Below are 20,124 nucleotides of genomic sequence, written 5' to 3' on the forward strand. Positions count from 1 at the left end.
AAAGCAGGGAGGGGACAGTGTGTTCAGGATTCTTTATTGTAGTTTCTTCAGGAGAAACTAGATGAGGCATAGCAGAAAGATTCAGGGTCAGCTAGTGTGGAGGCAGGGGGCCGTCCCCAGTTGTCTGCTACTCAGTCCTGGGGTGATCATAGCAGGTGGGTAGTTGCTAGGTAATAGGCTGATCTAGGTGTAGAATGTGGTTGAGGTATGACCTCTAGATTGGTTAGTTTGTGTTTAAAACGTGGAACCAAACCTCTTATTATTACTAGGAATGAGTTAGCCCTTGGCAGAGCTGGGCTGGGTGCTCCAGGAGGAGCAAGGTCCCACACATCCAGACATTGGAAAGTTAAAAGGCACAGCTAACATATAGCCAACCCTTCTACAGCTACAGGACAAGGCCATCAGTACAAGGTGGCATCAGCAGTGTGACTAGGCAGGATTTGGCAAAGACTTTCAGGAGTGCAGGTGCTCTTCGGTGATGGGAAGGGCTATGGCACAAGGATGACTTCTATTCCCGCTCCCCAGTGAGTCGGAGAGCCAAAGCCAGTGAGCTGCTTGGGGATGCTTACAGCTCACGTCATCTTTGGGGGAGGCGGAGCCAGCTGACGGTTTTCCTATGGGCTGGAGATGAAGGAAATGCTGTAGAAGGCAAGGGAGGGGAGAGCAGAGAGAACAAAGGTGTGCTTGCCTGGATGTGGGCACTCCAGGGTGTTGCACTTAAGCACTTTGTCATGAAACAGCACAGAAGAGACTGTACCTGTGAGTGAACACTGCCAGAGGTGAATGCAGGCGTCCACCGCCACAGAAGAGACTGTACCTGTGAGTGAACACTGCCAGAGATGAATGCAGGTGTCCACTGCCACCATGCACCCTGTCTTGGTGCCAAGTAGAAACCCTTGTTTAGTTGTCTGCTTAGCCATTCATTAGCCCTTAGGAAAGGGCAGCACGGCTTAATGCCTGTCCAAAAGAGTCATACTGACATACCCTTTTCTCAAATGAACGCTTCTAGCCTCACAGTATACAAATGAATGAGGAGAAATAAAATCAAGATGGAGAACACCAGAGGACAGAAGAATGAGAGGAATTCTGCCAGGTGTAGCAGCAAGAAGCTAAGTGGGGGGTGACGGAAGGCTGAAACAGACCTGGAGAAAGGGCTGCTGCTTTCAAACGGCACAAGCGCAGGAAAGGCACCTCCTCCAGCTGGCCCCAGCCTATTGGCAGTGTAGCTTGGTAACAATTCCTTGGTGAGAGCCCCCATGCATGACACAATCTGGCCCTGTATTCTCGTCATTGTATCAAGGTCTGTGTCACATGAGGATGTCTCAGGAGACTACAAGGGTGGAAGACCAGGAAGGTAGTAGGAGGGGCAGGGAATATGAGTCTTCCTGGTTGGGACTTACTGCTGAGGAGTGACAGAAAAAAGAAGGCTGGAGGTTTTCTGGAGGAGCCACAGGAGTCAGGGATGGTGCATGCCATCCCTGTGGTTGGGTGCATGTCATCATCTCACTCACGGTGAAAATGAAAGGAGCAGAGGACAGGGCAGATTTGGTAACACAGACACACACATCTGCTGTGCACCCTCCTGGGCTGGTGACCATCTGTGTGCCATTCAGTGAGCACCTGTGGAGGATATGTGCATGCCCACTGTTCTTCATGTTTCCAAGGTGTGAGGGTTGTCATCATAAACAGGGCAAACACAACCCTGCCCTCATGAACCAGCTAGGCAAGGAAGGAAAATCACACTTAAAATTTATATTCCAAGGCACTGTGCAGTATGCAGATTTTGGTGTGCCTTAATATTTCAAAGGCACACTTTCCTCCTAGGCAAGGCAGGAGGAAAGTGCGTGCAGCAGAGTGATCCAGTATTGCATGGAAATAAACAAAGAGTCAGAAATCTTCCCCTGGAACCTGGGGAGGTGGTTCAGTGTGTAAAGCTTTTGCCACTCAAGTGTAAGGACCCAGAGTTCGGATCCCTCCCACCCATGTAAATGCTGGGTAGGTGTAGTGGCCCACCTGTAATCCCAACATGGGAAAGTTGGGGAGTTGTTGGGGACAGAGAGGATCCCCAAAGCAAGCTGGCTTGATGGACTAAATGAGTCAGCAAGCTCTGACTTCAAGCAAGAGAATATATAAGATGGAAAGCAATCCCCTAAAATCCCCGAAGTCAACCTCAGGCCTCCGTGTGCATGGGCACCTGCTCATATCGCCACACACATATACACATACGTACACCACAAACACACATGAAGAAGTGTTCCAGGGATACAGGTGAGTCCTGAGGTCAGATGAGCAGTCCTGTGCCAAGTGAAAGACCAAGCCTCTTGCATATGACATGTGGACCCGGTTCCCTTTAGAGCAGGGCATAAAGGATGTGCCAGAGATGCCCCAAGTTGACTGAGTCCAACCTCGTTCATGAAACAGGATCTGAAGCTGTGTAGTGAGAAGTAGATGTTGTCCCTGAGGGGTAGGTGACTACCAACAGCCAGCTCACTTCCTCTGCTGATACAGGCATCAGTCACCTTGGTCATCTCAGACATCCAGCATCAGAGGTGTTTCCAAAAGTGCTTGCAGGAACAGACAAGAGCTTGGGCCTGGATCTAACCACTTTACCTGCACTGTGGGGATATAATATCCACATATGTGACACATTCTGGAAACTTCCACCCTGGCTGTGTTTCTGGTTGCCTGGACTAGGATACCTGCCCTGCTTATCTGACAGCACCATCAGCAGCCACAGGTGTCTTGCTCTCAAAGAAATTTCTGCTCCTGGCCTGTTCCTACACCCCTGCAGGGGAGCAGTAGAGGTGGCTTTCTCACACTCTGCCAAGACTCTTCATCAGGTGCCTGTTGGGAAAGATCCTCAGCTTGGGTTCACCCAACATGAGTGCTCTGTGTGAAGACACGCACCAGATGTGTGAAGATGGTGAATTATTAACTACACTTTGTTCGGCTGGAATTTCATCTTGATGAGGGCTCGCTAGATCACTAGAAGCATCGGGGAAGGCAGTGAGAGGGAGGATGCCAGATGGGAAATGAAAGGAAATGAAGGGAAGGGGACATTAGAGAATAAGTATCGGCACCAGTTCTCCAGGTGAGAAATCGCCGTGTGACCGTGGGAAGGAGGCGGAAGCGGCCTACATGCTTAGCAGCTGGGAAGAAACCAGCACCAGGGTGGTGGAGAGGGAGATTTAGGGAAAAGCACCTGTGCCAAAGAGATTTTAATGTTTAAAATTTTCAGGAGATGTATTAGAAAACATATAAATGGCCTCAAGCTAGTTATGTCCAGTTAAAAAATACTAACCATTCCATCGTATATAGTAAATGGTCTTAATTTATAAATATCACTAAAAAATATTTGAAGCAGAATCATTGAATTTTATCATTTCTTGAGTTTAGTTTTAGAAGGTTTGGGGGGTTATTTGTTGTTTGTTTGTTTGTTGTTCTTGAAGTAGAGTCTTGCTATACTGCCCAAGCTGGCCTCCAATCCCTGAGCTCAAGTAGTCCTCCTAAATAGCTGCTGAGACAGCAGGTGTGCATCACTGCACCAGCTGAAGGTTGCTCTTTGGGGGCCAGACTAAGCATGTTACATCCCTGAGTGCCCTTGATCTGCCCAAGGGCCCTTGAAGTAGAATTGTGATAGCCTCCTATGCAGATAGGGAAACTGAAGCACACAGATACTCCATGGCTTGCCAGAGGTGCTTTGGCTGCTAGGTGCAGGAAGGCCACCAGCTCCTCAGCTTGTCCCACATGTGATGCTGTGATGCTCTTAGGCCTAGGAAGTACCTGGGTCACCAAGGATAGCATGTACTTGGCACAGAACTTGCTTCTCATCCTGGAAGATTCCATGTTCCCTCTAACAATGTCAAAACCATTTCTTCTAGTCACCAGGGTATTGCTACCTATCCTAATAGGGGCACAATGAAAATGTTTTAAATAGATTAATTCATTGTGATGCTTGTTGCTAAAATGAGTTTAAAAGATGTGTGTGCGTGGGGGCGGGGGGTCAGTAATTACCAGTCTGCTTTTCTTTCCTAGCATGAGGAGCACAACATGATCCTCCATAAAAACCAATTTCACTTCAAAATGCCACATTATACAAAGAGATTCTACCACAGATAAAACAAGGTTATGGGGTTCCCTGTACACAAGGAACTCAGCTATATCAACAGTTACTCACACAGGAAAGGGAAAGAGATGAGTCACAGAAATTACAGTCTCTGAGAACCTGAGTCAGTATGCAGCAATCCTTTCACAGGCTGCAGTGACCATCACACAGCTGATCTAGGGACTTGAAAGAAATACAAAGAAAAGGCTTCATGAGGTACAGTGGCGCACACCTTTAATCCCAGCACTCAGGAGGCAGAAGCAGGTGGATCTCTGTGAGTTCAAAGCCAGCCTGGCCTATATAGAGTTTCAGGACAGCCAGGACTACATAGGGAGACTCTGTCTCAAATACACACACACACACACACACACACACACACACACACACACACACACACACATACACACACATGAAACAAACAAAAATACAAATAAACAAAAAATGAGAGAGAGAGAGAGAGCGCACTTGAAAATCCTCCTATCTCTACACTATCTAGACCGGGTAATGAAGCATCATGTAGTACCAACAGAAGGCAAATGTATACTGGTGGAGAGGGGTTCATTTTCTTCATGGTGCAGCCTCTGTTATGCTGCCCTGACTCAAGTCAATAACTGGGCCCCAACCTATGCTCCCAGGAGCAACTCTAATTAAACTCAATGGAGCATGTTTGTGCATTCACACACACACACACACAGAGGAAATATGATCAAAGTACATATATGCATGTTTATGTAATTGTGAAAGAAATGATTAAAAACGCAGCCCTAGAAATGCAAATGGTAGTGCCTATTTCAATCATGAAAGTGGAAGTGAGCTGCAAGTGTCTCCGCCGGTGTTTTGGGATCAGCTGCTGACACAGGATGCTAAGGAGCCCTCGGGTGAAAAGCTGCCTCATTTAAACTTCTGAGTTCAGAGGTTATGTACAATTCGATGAATCCCAGGGATCAGCACATGTGCTTACAGGCAGAGGTGGAGAGAGGCCTGAGAAAATAGGGAAGTACAGCCCTCTCACACCATGCAAGCACCGTACCAGGGTAGTGAGCCTCTGCTGTCCCCAGGGCCGGGGCATGCTTCACAAACCCATCTCACTGCCCTACCCCAGCAGCTGGGCCAGGCCAAGGGCCACTGCAGCCTGGAAAACTGACAGAGAGCGGTCAGGGTGAGCGCGTGTGTTAGATTCTGGGCTGTCAGTGCCTGGCTCAGGTCAGGTGGGCGGCCTCTGGCAATGGGTGTCAAATGACAGCTGCTCTGGCAGCTGCTCAGAGTCCACCTAGACAGAATGAGTCTCTGCGGACCCATGCGACCATTACCCAAAGAGCGGCGGTTTGGCCTCACCCGAGCTTTGGAACTGGCTAATTTGAATCAGGGTACGTTTCTGTGGGAGCCAGGAGAGGGGTGCACAGTGATGATGAAGCACCTGCCAGATGCCAGCAGGAGACTTGCACATGACAAGTAGATATTGTAGCCATGGTATCCGCCTGCCACCCTGATGGGCATAGGATTAGAGCCCAGGCTTAGGTCAGAAGGTGGCCCCCTGGAGCAGGTTGATTGGACCACCTGCAGAGAGCTGCAAACACAGGTGCCAATAAAATTCCAATTAGATGCAGAAGCAGCAAAAACCCATCTCCCCTTCAGCCCCTTTCTATCCTCACTTTCCTTTTTTCCCCCCTCTTTCTTTTCTGGTAATTAAATCTAGAACCGGTACATGCTAAGTGAGCACTCTACCACTGAACGGGATTCCCAACTCCTTTATAGTTTATAGTTTTAGACAAGGTCTTACTAAATTATCCAGGCTGGCAGGGAACTCACTATTGTAATCCAAGCTGGCCTTGAGCTTGCAGTTGCCCTGTGTCAGCCTGGCAGGTGCTGAGATTTCAGGCCTGTACCACTTTGCCTGTTTGAACACCACATTTTCTTTATCACTTGCTAAAGATGTCAAATCAGCTCCCCGTACAGCACTGCACGTTTAACGTCCTGTGTGCCGTTTGGTTTCTGTGGCCTGATGATCACTTCCACACATAGGTTTTCGAAAGGAAGAGGAGGGAGAAAGTGGCAAATATTAACTCAGGTATGTGGGTGGATGAACACCAGCTGCATACAAGGTTGCAGATTGTAGGTGTCAGTATGGGAGCTGAATTCCAAGTCTTTATCTGCTGAAAACATGAACAGAGGAACATTGAGGGTTATGTCAAGCCCTGTGTATTCAGAATCGGTCTACTGTAAAAAGGCTTCATGTGCCCTACCTGAACCTGCAGCACCCTGAGAATGCTTGTGTACTGCGTGGCCTAGCCTGCAGCACTGTGAGGATGCTGGGCACAGCGTGACATAATTCTACCTTTCAGAGGTGACATTTAGCCCCAGATCTCAACAGATAACGTGGGGGATCTGGCCTGCTGAGGCTTCTGTGTCGTTCTACTAACCTTGTGCCACAGACTCATGGAAATCCTGATGTATTTCCACCACCATTTTTTCAGGGAATTATGGGGCCTCAGTTTGTGAAGAGCATCGGACACTTTGAATAACTTCCAGATGTTTTAATTCCATTTAGGTCTTTAGCTTGGTTACTATTTCTTTGTTTTCTTTTGAGCCTCTCTAGAGTTTTTTACCTGTCCAGTACTTGATCAAACCCAGAGAATCAACAACTAGAGTCCCCTCTTCAATCAGAAGTAGCCCAAGCTCCGCCTATACTCACTTTCATGTACACATATGGAAAGGTCACTCCACAAAGTTTTATTAGCCCTGCTTCCTCTCTTGCCTAGACTTTGTGTCCTTCCTGTGAGTATGCTTAATAGAGGTCCCAGACTGGGCTGAACTATAGCTCAGTGGTGCAGTATGTATTTAGCATGCTTTCCTTCCCAACAAAATAACTTCTTGGGGCCAAAAGTGTAGCTCTTCGCCATAATGACTCCAACTGCTCCATGCGTGTTTATTCTGTGAATGATGTCCCAGTTGAATCAGACAGGAAGGCGTGTTTGTGTACACAGGTATCGCCCTAAAACCAAATACTTCACAAAACAAATAAAGAAATGGCTTAAGGGTACAACTAATTTAATAAAGCATTAGCAGTCAGTTTTATTTCCTTTCTGTATTTTATTTATGAGTAAATGTCCTAGTATAGTGAATTAAGCAGGACACACATGCTTTTTACTCAGAGAATTGCCCAACTGGCCTCTCACCAGAACTCGTATTTAATGAAGCCTCAAAAAATCAGCCCATGCAACTATTAGAATCATAGGGGGTTCCTTACAAAGCTACCCATGCACAGCTATTATCACTCCTGGGTATATAGACCAGAAGGACTAAGTCAGTGAACACAGAGACATGCACATCCATGATTACAGTAGCACTGTTCACAATAGCCAAGATATGGAATCATCCAAGGTGCCCATCAAGGGTGAACAGATAAAGAATATGTGGTGTATATACACAATGGAGTTTTATTTAGCCATAAAAAGAACAAAGTTATGATATTTGCAAGAAAGTGACTAAAACTGGAAGTCATCATGTTAAGTGAAATAAGACAGACTCAGAAAGACAAATAGTACATATTTTCTCTCATCTATAGAATCTAGATTTAGAAATAGGTATGTAAGACATGAAAACAGAAAGAAACTACTTGGGAAAAGGACAGTGGGAGATGATATGAGAGGGTGATGGGAGGTATAATCAAATATACGATATATATTAATGAAAATGTTATAATGAAATCGATTCTTTTGTATAGTAAATATATGTTAATAAATAAAAAAGGCTGCCCAGATAGGAAGCTTGGAAATACTAGATTCTCCCATTGGACAAGAAAATTATTACTTTTAAACTTTAAGAGCAAATGATCAACCTTATAGTACCATGTACCAATTTTTAAAAATTTTAATCAGTTGTATATATTTATTACTAAAATTTATAATAACAAAATTTCCTTTATTGCAAATTTCTGAAAACTGAAAAACCTGTGATCTACTCTAATTATTACCTTCACATCAAACTACCCCGAATTCTATCTACATCCTTTCCAGTTACCGTATTTCATCTCAGACTTGAGACTTGGAAAGCACACGGACTACTTGAGAGTCATTGGTGTTTCTTTGAGTCAAATAAAGACGTAACACCACAAGGAAGTCATTTGAAAGCCATCAATCTGCACACATCCCACATAGATAACTGGTGACCCGTTAGGAAACACCCCCAGCACCAGAAAAAAAAAGAAAGAATAAAAACAGAACAGAGAACTCAATCACAGGTTATTCAAATTAATTGCTGTACAGTTGAAGCTCAAACAGTAGCTTCTGCACCTGCTGCAAGGCGTTGTCAGCAGGAAGGGGTGGTGTAAGGCTTAGGCTTTGGTCCACTCTGTCCCATTTATCCCTGTCCTAGCGACCTCGGAGGGATCCCAGCCATGAGCGCAGGTGCGTTTGAACAGCACACTTCTTTCTTCATCCTGACCTCCATTAAGACCAGTGCTTCTTAGTTTACTTCCAATCTGGAAATTCTTTTCAGCTTTACCATAGGGTCTCTCTGCAATGCCTGTAATGTCCAGATTCCTCTTTACCTGAGAGAAATCCCTTTAATCTCTCCCAAGATTCTCTCAATTCTGTCCTGGACCTGTGCTGACATTTGAGTGGAGGAGAAGGACGCTTGTTCCGTGTACCAATTTTTAACTGCTGATTTCACTGGACAATTCCACAGCTAATGACTGCAGTCTAAAAGCAGGCCTAGGCTTAGCTCAGATGCACTCCAGGAGAGAGAGGAGAATGGGAATGTGCGTTAGAAACCTGTTACTTCTGTCAAATCATAAGTTACCATGCTCTGCCATGTATGAGCTGAGGCAGGCACAGGAAGTGGTTGCCTAAGCTAAATGCTCCCACTCAGCTTAAAGAAACAGAGGAGAGTGGTAGTGCAAGCCGGTAGTCCCAGCTCTCAGGACGCTGAGGCAGAAGGGTTGCCCTGAGTTCTAGTCAAGCCTGGGCTGCCTGGCTGGACCGCCTTAGAAAAGAAGAGGGAGAGAGGGAAGAAGAGAAAGGGGAAGGACAGAGAAACAGAGAACAAACCTACCAGGGAGAACATTTTCTCTCTTGACACAGTAGCATCATTTATGAAGAGCTCCACATAAAGTTTCCATATAAAGCTTTAGGACCACACTTCACTGTTTGGTACAAGATCTTTCTAAAACATAGTTATCCTGCTTTTAAAAAAATTACATAGAGGCCGGGCGGTGGTGGCGCACGCCTTTAATCCCAGCACTCGGGAGGCAGAGCCAGGTGGATCTCTGTGAGTTCGAGGCCAGCCTGGGCTACCAAGCGAGTCCCAGGAAAGGCGCAAAGCTACACAGAGAAACCCTGTCTCGAAAAACGGAAAAAAAAAAAAAAAATTACATAGATTTTTTTTAGAAGCATAACTATTTATTTGTAACAAAGGAGTTTGTGTACAGTGTTGAAAATCTACAACTTCTTGTTAAATTCACATTTGCACTTTACATTTTTAAACAAACATTTATAATCATTATTTTATACAGATATAGATATATAATTACAACATCAAGTTCAGTGGTCCTTCAGCATTTTCCACTTAAATGTTTTATTTTAACATAAAAACAGGTTATAATTCCAAAGTCCAGCATTATTTGAAACTAGAAAATATTTTCTCTGTAGAAAATAGTAAAAATGATAGCATTTCCCAATAAGCCCTTTTAAGCCAAATAATAGCTGAATTATACATATAAATATTGATTAGATTCTGGGATACAGAAAAATTACGGAGTTGGAGAGAGAACTCAGTGGTTCAGAGCACTTACTGCTCTTGCAGAGTATACATGTTCAGTTCCAGTTCCTACATTAGGTGACTCACAATAGCCTATAGCTCCAGTTGCAGGGTATCTGATATCCCCTGGCCTCCACAGGCACCTGCATGCATATGATGTATATAAACTCACACAGGCAAATGCATATACATAAATACAAAATAAATCATTTAAAAATTGATTTCTCTCTCTCGCTCTTAGTGTGTGTGTGTGTGTGTGTGTGTGTGTGTGTGTGTGTGTGTGTTTAACATGTGGAGGTCAGAAGACAATTTGCAGGTCACAAGGCTAGGATTCAGATCTTCAGTCTTGGTGGCTAGTGTCTTTACCCGATAAGCTATCTCACCAGTCCTAATTCTGCTTTTCAAAAATACCAAAAACAGCCAGGCAGTGGTGGTGCACGCCTTTAATCCGAGCACTCGGGAAGCAGAGACAGGTGGATCTCTGTGAGTTCGAGGACGGCCTGGTCTACAGAGCAAGTTCCAGAACAGGCTCCAAAGCTACACAGAGAAACCCTGTCTCAAAAAAAAAAAGAAGGAGGAGGAGGAGGAGGAGGAGGAGGAGGAGGAGGAGGAGGAGGAGGAGGAGGAGAAGAAGAAGAAGAAGAAGAAGAAGAAGAAGAAGAAGAAGAAGAAGAAGAAGAAGAAGAAGAATAATACGATGACCAAAACATGTATCATATAGAAAGAATTCTAAAGGTCAAGTTCCAAATCTACCTGTACTAGTATTGATGCCTAACAGGATGTCAATACTAGAGTGGAAAGGATGGGTTGAAGTCATTGGCCATATGGACACATGCCAAACAGAGATCTCTGTCTGGTACTGAAATTCGTTTTGTCACTTTGCCACTCTTGGGCATCACCAGGGTCCTGTGTCAAGACAGTGGGATGTATCGGGGCACCTGTTGTGTGTGAGGCTCCTGTGCCCACCAGAGGAGTTGGAACGCCTCTGCACGCCTATCCTATCACTGACTACCACCTCTCCCCGGGTAGGACTGCTCGCCCCCTCTGTTCCCCACAACCTGACCCAACATTACCAGGAGCTTCCTCTCCTAGAATTCACTCCTCTGAGTCAGCTCTGAGTGCTCTTCCACCAAGAGCTATTTCCAATAAACTGATCATACAACTTCCATGCCACCCAAATCAGAGATCCTTTTACTTATTTCTGCTTTGTGGCTTTTCAAGCATGAGGTACACTGGGCAGATGTGGATTTTATCTGCCTCATGTGGTTTTGTTATTTTTTGATTGAAATATTCTGTCTCTGAACTTTAAAGATATGTCTCTCCCAGGTCCCAAGCTGTGGCCAGGTTTGGATTTTTGAGATGGGGTCATACTCTGTATTGCAGGCTGGCCTGATGTTCACTGGGTAGTCCCAGTGGCCTTGAACTCAAAGCAGTTCTCCCGTCTCAGCCTTCTGAGTACTGGGACTATAGGAGTGAGCCTCCATGCTCATCTGGGTTTTTAAACTTTAGAGTGTTATTACATCCTACATGTGTCCTGAGAAATTCCATAAACTTCCCACCATGTTATCCAAACTGACAAGCTCCTGGGCCTTCCCATGAGCCACAGCTCAGTTCTTTATGACTTTGCTATACATTTGAATACATCTTTTTAAAAAAGTGTTTGGTGCATGCACCCTGAAGCTTGTGCCTTTCTGTATACCCCTAGAAAATCCTCATAAGGATAGTACTTTCCAACATCAGCTGTCTGGATGGTGCATGCACCCTGAAGCTTGTGCCTTTCTGTATACCCCTAGAAAATCCTCATAAGGATAGTACTTTCCAACATCAGCTGTCTGGATGACTTGGCGTACTGCTTTGCTGTGTCTAAGGTTAAGGAAGTAAGCTCTCAACTCATTCAATCATCTGTCATCTGATAGCTGAGTGTCCTGAGCAATGCTCATGGATATTCTCAGCCTGAACTTTCCCAGCTGTCAAATGAGTAAACAGTGGGGCATTATCAGAAGCTTGGCCTGTGAAACTGGTAGGACAGTGCCTGTAGTCACCAGTCTGGTGATGGAAGGTGGTTTGCAGGAATGCCTGCTGTTGGAGGCAATTGTGTGGCTGGTGTCAGCCCACCTGTCTCTCCTGAGAGAGTGCAGTCTGATTTCCCTTCAGCCTGACCCTGTGGCTGCTGGTCCTTACATCCCCTACCACTAGTATCTCTATATCCTTCCTCCTTTGTCTTCCTCTCCCCTCTCCTCCCCTTTCACCTCATCTCTTCCCATTTCATACCCAGCCTGCTGCTTTACCAGCTTACAATTCCTCAAACCTAGCATACAATTTCATACCCCCATACCTCCCTCTGGGTCCTGTCCCCACACACATCACACAGCATGCTGAGCTGGACTGGCACTCGCTTATTTTCTGAAACGGATCCAGAAGGGCTCTGCCTCTCCTTTGAGCCCCAGCCATTGCCTTCCTCAGTTGCCCTGTCCCATCCTATGTCATACATGCAGGGTCTGATCCATGTCACCCATTGAGTGTGTATCTGCACTGTAACTTATTTATCACATTGACAGAGGTTTCCCCCCCATAAGACTTGAAATCAAGAGTAGATCCATCAAAGACGGACCTATAGTGACAATGCAATACTCAGTTCACATCAGAAAAAAAAAAAAGGAAAATCATTTAGTGCCTAGCAAGAGTCTGAGCTCATGAGAGGCCTACACCCATTTCTTCAAATATGAAGGATCACCATGCTTGCAGTCCAAACCTATCCTTCAAGCCTTGCAATCCGAAAAGACCGTAAGGTAGAATCATTTTAGTTATGCAGACCCTGTTGTCTGAGGACCCAACCTTTAGGGATGACAAAGATGAGCTAGAGACTGAATGGCTATTAGGGATAATACAGTGTCCCAGAGGCCTGACAATTTGGAAGCCACTGAACCATGCCTACTGAGTGCAGTTTGGTCTCTGCCAATGGCTCTGAAGCCTGGGACAAGAGGAAGAATCTTTTCCTGAGGGTCAGGTGTACCCTGGGCCCAGCACTGTTCTCCTGGGAAATTCTGAGAACAAAGATGGCTGCTTTGTATACAACATTTTGATTTGAACAAAATGATGCTACTCAAACACCATTGATTTATGACTTTGATTCCCTGCCGTGGGGTTAGTGTCCATGAGCACTGGGTATAAATAATGTTACTTTGACTCTTCCCCCCATTATTGTATATTTTAAGGTTTTACAGACAATCTACAAAGTAACCTGCACTGTCAGATTAATAAAGGCAAGAAGAGGTCCTAACACAAGTCACAGGAGACTGGAATCAAATACAGATGTGGCTACACTGATACTTACGTTGCATTTTAAGGTTTTAAGCCCATACATTGAGGGGAAAAAAATAAATGTTAATGATCTACAACTCAGTAAATTAAGAAAAGACACTACATCCAAATACACCAGCAAAATGGAATTTAAACCATGGGCATTAGCATTTGTTCTATTATTTCTATATAAAGAAAAGATCTGATTTTAAAATGCCACATTTTACTGATGACATTTTTGGGTGTTTCTACTTATTCAAGTTCTGCCAGCCAAATTAATTTTTAATAAATACAGACCGGTAAACATTAATTTTGATTACCTTTAAAGATGCCTATAATTTGAATATATTTTATTATAGCTTTTCATTTGGGGATAGAGGAACCAACATTCAGATCATAACAATATCCACTGTTTCCATCTGCTAGATCCATTTCAAGACACCTGTGAGCTGGCAAGGCAGGGGTCAGGTCATCATGGTTAACCTCTTACCAGAGTCCATCCTGACTTTGCTGATCACACATAACTGAAGTGAAACAGAATGGAAGCCATTCAGGCGTTCCCTTTATGTCTTTGAAGGATATTCCCCGAGTCTCTCCGATGGCTAATGGCTACCCAGCAGTTTGAGGCGGCAAAGAAGCTGATCCTGTACATCACACAGAAGAACTGTGTGAGCCCCGAGAGTGACATCAAGGGAGTGATGCCAGGTAAGTACACTATGGCTGGCCAGGGTGCCTGCGGGCTGGTCTCATCCGGCAGAACTGTCCTAGCTAGGGTTTGGTCTGGGCTCCTGTGCCCACATGGTTTGCAAAGGTTTGGAAAGGCAGCAGTGGCTGCTGCAGTCTGAAAGTGAAATAAACTGAATAAATAAAAAAATAAATAAACTCAAATTCTCTTGACTTTAGGAGCTAGTTTCTTTGCACACTCATCATGCTCCTCAGAGCCCATACAAAACCAAAAGCAGGGTGTGAGCTGGATACACACCCATCTTTATCGGGCATATTCAGCTGTGTGATACCCAGCCCCTCCTTTCCTGACAGCCTACCGTCTTTAAAGCCTTGGTTCGAGGTATGGATGGTGTAAGTGACCTCTCTTCTTGAATATGATCTTCCAAGGGCTGCCATTATCTATTTATGGCCATGACCTATTTGTTGGTCAAGGGAAGAAATGGAAACATGAACTATTTTTGTAGAGTGGTTCAGATCCATAGAATTCTTGTGAATCAGGGCATCAGCCAAGCTAAGTGGGGCTTTCAAGCTGGGAGTCCGTAAATGTCACCAGGAAGTTCTTCACAGCCAGGTTCCTGGCTCCTCCCTGACGTGCCACGATGCTGACCTAGAGGATGTGAAAGAAGCCCTAGGAATGTGCATGTGTAGTACACTCTAGAAGAGACTAATGCAAGGGACCTAGAGAGTCCCTTTGGAAAATGGCAGCTTTGACCCATCATGTTAACATGAAAACCTATATGCTTCATAAAATCCCCGAGGAAAGTGAGAGAGAGAGAGAGAGAGAGAGAGAGAGAGAGAGAGAGAGAGAGAGAGAGAGAGAGAGATTATGAATTCTGAATATGACTAGACTTTCCCAATGACTAAAATCATGTGATGACCATTCACTCAGAATACAGACACTTATTAAGCATCTAATGGCACCCAACACTATGGGAGAACAGAGAAGGAAGCAGGGTAGGCCTAACTCTTAGGAAGCTCAGAGATGGGGTACAGATGCAGGGAGGTCTTAGGTACATTCAGTAGGAGGGGTAAAGCAATAAAGCAGAGGATAGAGGGTAGTAGCAAGTGGCTGTAGTCAAAGTGACTAGGTAAGCCTGGCTTTGAGACACATGTGAGAACCTGTGCCAGGCAAGAGAACGAATTTCCAATGGGGGTGGGGAGAAGTGTGAGCAACCTGGATCTTAAGAGCTTTGAGTATCCTTATTGGACTCCCATTCAGAAGATCTAGGGGCTCAACAAGGGTAGCATACCTATCTTTACCTGTGCCCAGGACACAAAGGCTAAGCCACAACCACTTGCTGGGTGAGATGTAGTCTACCAAGTCCTTCAGCTCAGCCAGGAACAGTCAGGCCAACCAAAAGCTCTGAATTCCCAGGACTGAAGGATGCAAGCCATGGCTGGTCTACTTGAAGAGCACTGAATGCTGGCTCTTCAGAGGGGCATCTGAGGCCCCCTTTCTCAGGAGCCGTGACAGTAAACAAGACAATATATGATGCCTATGTGCCAAACCTCTTCTAAATGATGTGCAAAGAGCAACTCATTCTTAATGTTCCATCATATATGTGGTATGCATATGAACCTATTTCTTCTCAGCAGCACATTTATAAGGGATACTGTGGTGCTCCTTGTTTGCAGATGAGGAGACCATGACACTGAGAGGCTGAGGTGCTTTGCCAGAGGTCAGTTGGCTACTAAGTAGAATGGGAGTTAAACCCAAGAAGTCTAGCCAAAGTGACTTTCTTGTGCTGTTGAGAATAGGGCGACCATGGAGACTTATGGGAAAGGATGCTATTAAGGAACCTTCGGACAGGGCCAGCTTGGTTCGGACCATGCATAGCTTCCTGCAAGCTTCTGTCCTCAGGTCTTATTGCACATTTGTCTCTGCCTTTCTAATTAAATCATCACACTCCACTTCTTTCAGGTTAAAATGTTATCTGGGAAAAGCTTGTTTTCTCAATCCTAATTACACTGACTCATGTCCCTATTTTTGGAAAGTGATATTAGCTCTCCTCCAACTTATAAGTTTGGTTGGGGCTTATCTCTCTTCTGTGTCTCAGGCAGGGGGCCAAGTAAGAGGTGATTTGTCGCCCTACCCCCACCCCCGTGGTGACTAACAAAGAGGAGAAAGGTTTCACCCTTCACCAGGATGTGTCATTGTATTGTGGTCACTGAGGGATGCTAACTCACCCTGGCTCTCTGTCCCTCCCCCACTCCAGATGCATTCAGACAACAGTATGCAAAACTGCCCAGCACGTGGGGAAAGAAGAGTCTGTTTTCTCTGGGACTCCAACTTTCTTAGTTCAGAATAGCTTCTCCCATGTTATCATCTTCGCATGCGTGGCCCTTTTCTCATCCATGGGGAGAGAGGTCTACAGGAAGCAGGAGTCATCTGACCTCTTCTACAGAGCCCTCTGTGGGCAACCTCATGGGGGAAGCAATCCAAATGTCCCAGGGAGGCTGCCCAGGGCATGCTTCCACTGCCTTCCCTCTCTGCTGCCCTTTGGAAGATATAGAGGGACCAGGACCTCTTCACTGCCTCCTGCATCCAGAGCTCAGAGCATCCACACCAGCCCTGTCATATCCTCAGGGATTAGCACATGTCAGGACTGCCCTCCCTTGGTGCCTAAAACCATGGCTAGTGCCTAGCTTTTGACAGGCTTGGTTTTCCCTGCAAACGCACATCTAAAATAACATTTAATTTACAAATTAGGCAGAGGAAGAGATTGACAACAGCTAATAACAAAACTAGAACAATTGTGACAATATAATTTATGAGTTTCTCATTTCTGGAATTCTCCATTTAATATTGTCAGACCAGAGTCAGCCTTGGGGAGGGAGCTGAGATCTCCATTTCTGTGGGCAGCATTTCCAAGGGGGTTCAAAGAAACACAGAGATGAGCTCCTTCCCAGCTGGGGGACTCTCGCTGCTCCCAGACCTTGTGCACTGACCACAGGGGTCAAGGAAATGTGGAGCAGGGACAGACACACCTGGCGTGCCAACATTAAGTCTGCCCGTGTCTCAGTTTGAAATTCTCTGACAGCACCGAACCACGAAGGCTGAGGCACTCTGCTCCAAGCTCCAGAGAAGCAACCCAATGCTGTCCTCTTATCAGCTGCCTGGCACCTGTTTGCTTTTATCTCCTAATGCAAGAAGTTTGGGCTAAAGAGACAAGAAGCTCCTTGTTTCCAGTGACCGCACAGGGTCTCAGCAGTTAGCTAATGCTTCCTACAATTTAGAATACCCGGAAGAAAACACTTGAAGCTGCCCCCGTTTGATGTTGTTGATGATGGGCCAGTGGTATGAGTACCAGAGACACTGACAAAATATCAATAGTGCTGGAAAAGTTAATTTAATTCCCTTTAGAATAATGCAATTACCACTGTAGACTACAGTCAATTCTTAGACTGGGCTCTAGGGTTTAATGTTATTTAAACAAAACAAAACAAAACCCTCAGGTCATAATACAATTGCTATAGCTTCTTTGACATACTAGTTCATCTGCAGTGATACATTAGCAGCTGCGTATGGACCACTTTTGAAAAAGAAACAACTTTAAACTCATATAAACATGCTAACGGATGTTTGAATTTCCTTCTTGGACGATTGCTGAGAAAGGGGGCCTATGATAGCTGACTTCTGATGTGTCTGTGAGAGTGAAAGTACCCAGACCACTGGGTCTGAGTATATCTACCAGTCGTGTTTACAAGCTCTTTAACAAACACAGTCCTGCACTATGCACCAAAGTGTCTGTCACCAGAGGACCACACACACAACTACGGTCCCTAGACTTTTCACAGAGCAGAACATTTTCTAAGCACTGTGGAGTGTCGTAGAGTGAGATGCATTTCCTCATGCTTGTGGTGGTGGTCTTACGTGCAGTGGTTGCACTGCCAGCTCTCTAGAAGGATGGCACACACAGTGATAGCGAATAACAACGAGAAGACTGGTGGCTTGTGTCTCCACTAAACTATACTTTTTACTGTCGTTTTAGAATGGCTTCCGTATTTTTAAAGTGTTTCTTACGATGCAGTATACCGTATGAGTCTGGCAACAGCCTCACGCATCTCCTGTTTTTCATGTCTCTACCCAGAAGCCAACTGGTATCATCTAGGGTTCTGTGAGCCCTCTGTGATATTTAAACAATGACAGAATCGCCTGATGACATAATTCTCAGACTGTATCCCCTGACCCGCTCATTAAGTGATTCATGAGTGTATTGTTCTTTAACCATAGAGAAAGGACATCAATAAGTCAAATTAGCCTGTTTTTGCTGAGATGAAATAGGTCAGGAGACTTCTGGAGCTGAGAGGGTCTGTGGAGAGGCAGCCAGAATACCAGCCATGTTAGCCTATGCCAAGTTCTCACCCTAAATATGAAAAGGAAGAATATTCTGGAAACTTGGCACATTCTCCTTCAGTCATAGGAAAGATTTATTCTGTCTTTTCTATGTCCTGGCTGGGGTGAGTCTAAAATTTATTTAGAGCTAAGTATGATTGCATATGCTCATAATCCCAAGAATTTATGAATCTTGAGGCCAGAGGGGCACTTGACCTATGAGTTTGGGACCAGTCTGAGAAACATAATAGTACCCCATCTTTAACATTAAACAAAACTAGTTAAATAAAAGAAATGTCTAAATGTCCTACCCACCATACGCACACCTCTTTTACCCCACCATATAAACCTGGCTGGCCTGGAAGTCTCTGTGTAGAGTAGGCTGGCCTCAAACTCACGGGATATTGTGTATGCCACCATATAGCTCCCTGGACTACTAGCTCCCTATTTAAAATAAGTTTATTTTTCCTTCAAACTGTTATGAATGAGGTTTGTGAAAAATGAAATAGAAGGAGAGTTGGAACATCCAGGACAGATGTGACTGACCTAGAGAGGTGCATCCTTCAGGGAAGCAGGAAGCAACGGCTGTCATTGCTCCACATCTAGGGACTATTTCACAACCTCCAAGATACCAAAACTCACAGGAGTTCAGCTTCCTTGTATGTAATGGTATAGTGTTTGTATAGAGCCCACACACAAACTCTTGTGCACACTAGATAATCTCTGAGCTACTCATGATGGCCAGTGCTGGGAAAATAGTTGTTATACTGAATTGTTTAGGGAATAGTAACAAGAAGTGTACATGTTCAGTCCAGATACAATTTTTCAGATAATTTTGATGATGGTTATTTAAATCCAAGGCTTCAGAACCCAGACACACAGAGAGGGTAGTATGTGCCTCCAAGTCCCTAGTCCCACAGACATTTTTAAATTTTAAATGTCTTATTTTGGAACTAGTTCACATATACAGGGAAGTTGAGGCAGTGCAGAGCTTGTTTATACTCCTGACTCAGTTTCCCCCATTGCTAAGGTCTGATACTACCATGGCACATTTGTCAAAACTAGGAAACTGGACACAAGTATACACTGTTGTTAGCCAAGTGCCAGCCTCTACTCAGAGCTGGCTTTCTTATCACTGGCCCCTCGTGTAGCTAGAGTTTTTCTGGTCCTGCCTGGCCCACGGTCAGGACAAATCTCTCTCACCCGCCAGTCCCGCCGCCGCTCAGACCCAACCAAGTAAGCACACAGAGACTTATATTACTTATAAACTGTATGGTCGTGGCAGGCTTTTTGCTAACTGTTCTTGTATCTTAAATCAACCCATTTCTATTAATCTATAAGTTGCCATGTAGCTTGTGGCTTACCGGTATCTTAACATTTTCTCATGGCGGTGGCTGGCAGTGTCTCTCCACCTCAGCCTTCCACTTCCCAGCCTTCTCTTCTCTACTTGTCCCGCCTATACTTCCTGCCTGGCTACTGGCCAATCAGCATTTTATTTATACAGAGTGATATCCACAGCACCCTTGTGCTCCAGGGTCCTGTCCAGGGTGCAGTTTGCCATCACCTGGCCACCGCCTTCTCTGGCCTTGACAAGTCTATCAAGACTCTGGTCTTGACAGTTCCTCAGTCTTTCCTTGTTTTCATGACCTTGGCAGTCTTAATGGCATGGGTTCCTTGTGGACCTGGGAAGCATCCTTTCTGTTTTAGCTTCTAAGTAGGGGATGACTCCACAGGGACAAGCCAGCTAGGAAGCAGGAAGGCCCAGAAGGCTGAGTGTGAGCACTGCTCTCAAGTACTAACCACATAGCTCCCTCCGCATGAGGCATTTCCCATGTCCTGATCGTTCCCATTAGCTTGCCAGGCCAGCCCCAGGACTTGAGCAAATTCCCAGCTGGGCTGG

The 20,124-nt window shown here is 45.2% G+C and overlaps 2 protein-coding genes across 6 annotated transcripts in view; one reads left to right on the top strand and one right to left on the bottom strand.

Moving 5' to 3' along the window:
- Slc22a23 (solute carrier family 22 member 23) overlaps nucleotides 1–20,124 on the top strand; it is a 169,300-nt gene that overhangs the window by 130,985 nt on the left and 18,191 nt on the right. For all 5 annotated transcript variants that reach the window (XM_052728577.1, XM_052728578.1, XM_052728574.1 and 2 more), the window contains one exon: nucleotides 13,740–13,867. In XM_052728577.1, coding sequence (XP_052584537.1) covers nucleotides 13,740–13,867 — 128 coding nt within the window. The remainder of the gene's footprint in view (nucleotides 1–13,739; nucleotides 13,868–20,124) is intronic.
- Psmg4 (proteasome assembly chaperone 4) overlaps nucleotides 1–20,124 on the bottom strand; it is a 57,245-nt gene that overhangs the window by 9,726 nt on the left and 27,395 nt on the right. The gene's annotated exons all lie outside the window — the stretch shown is intronic.

Source organism: Peromyscus californicus, unplaced genomic scaffold, assembly GCF_007827085.1.
Source record: "Peromyscus californicus insignis strain IS unplaced genomic scaffold, ASM782708v3 Scaffold_8__1_contigs__length_139910024, whole genome shotgun sequence".
Lineage (NCBI taxonomy): Eukaryota > Metazoa > Chordata > Mammalia > Rodentia > Cricetidae > Peromyscus > Peromyscus californicus.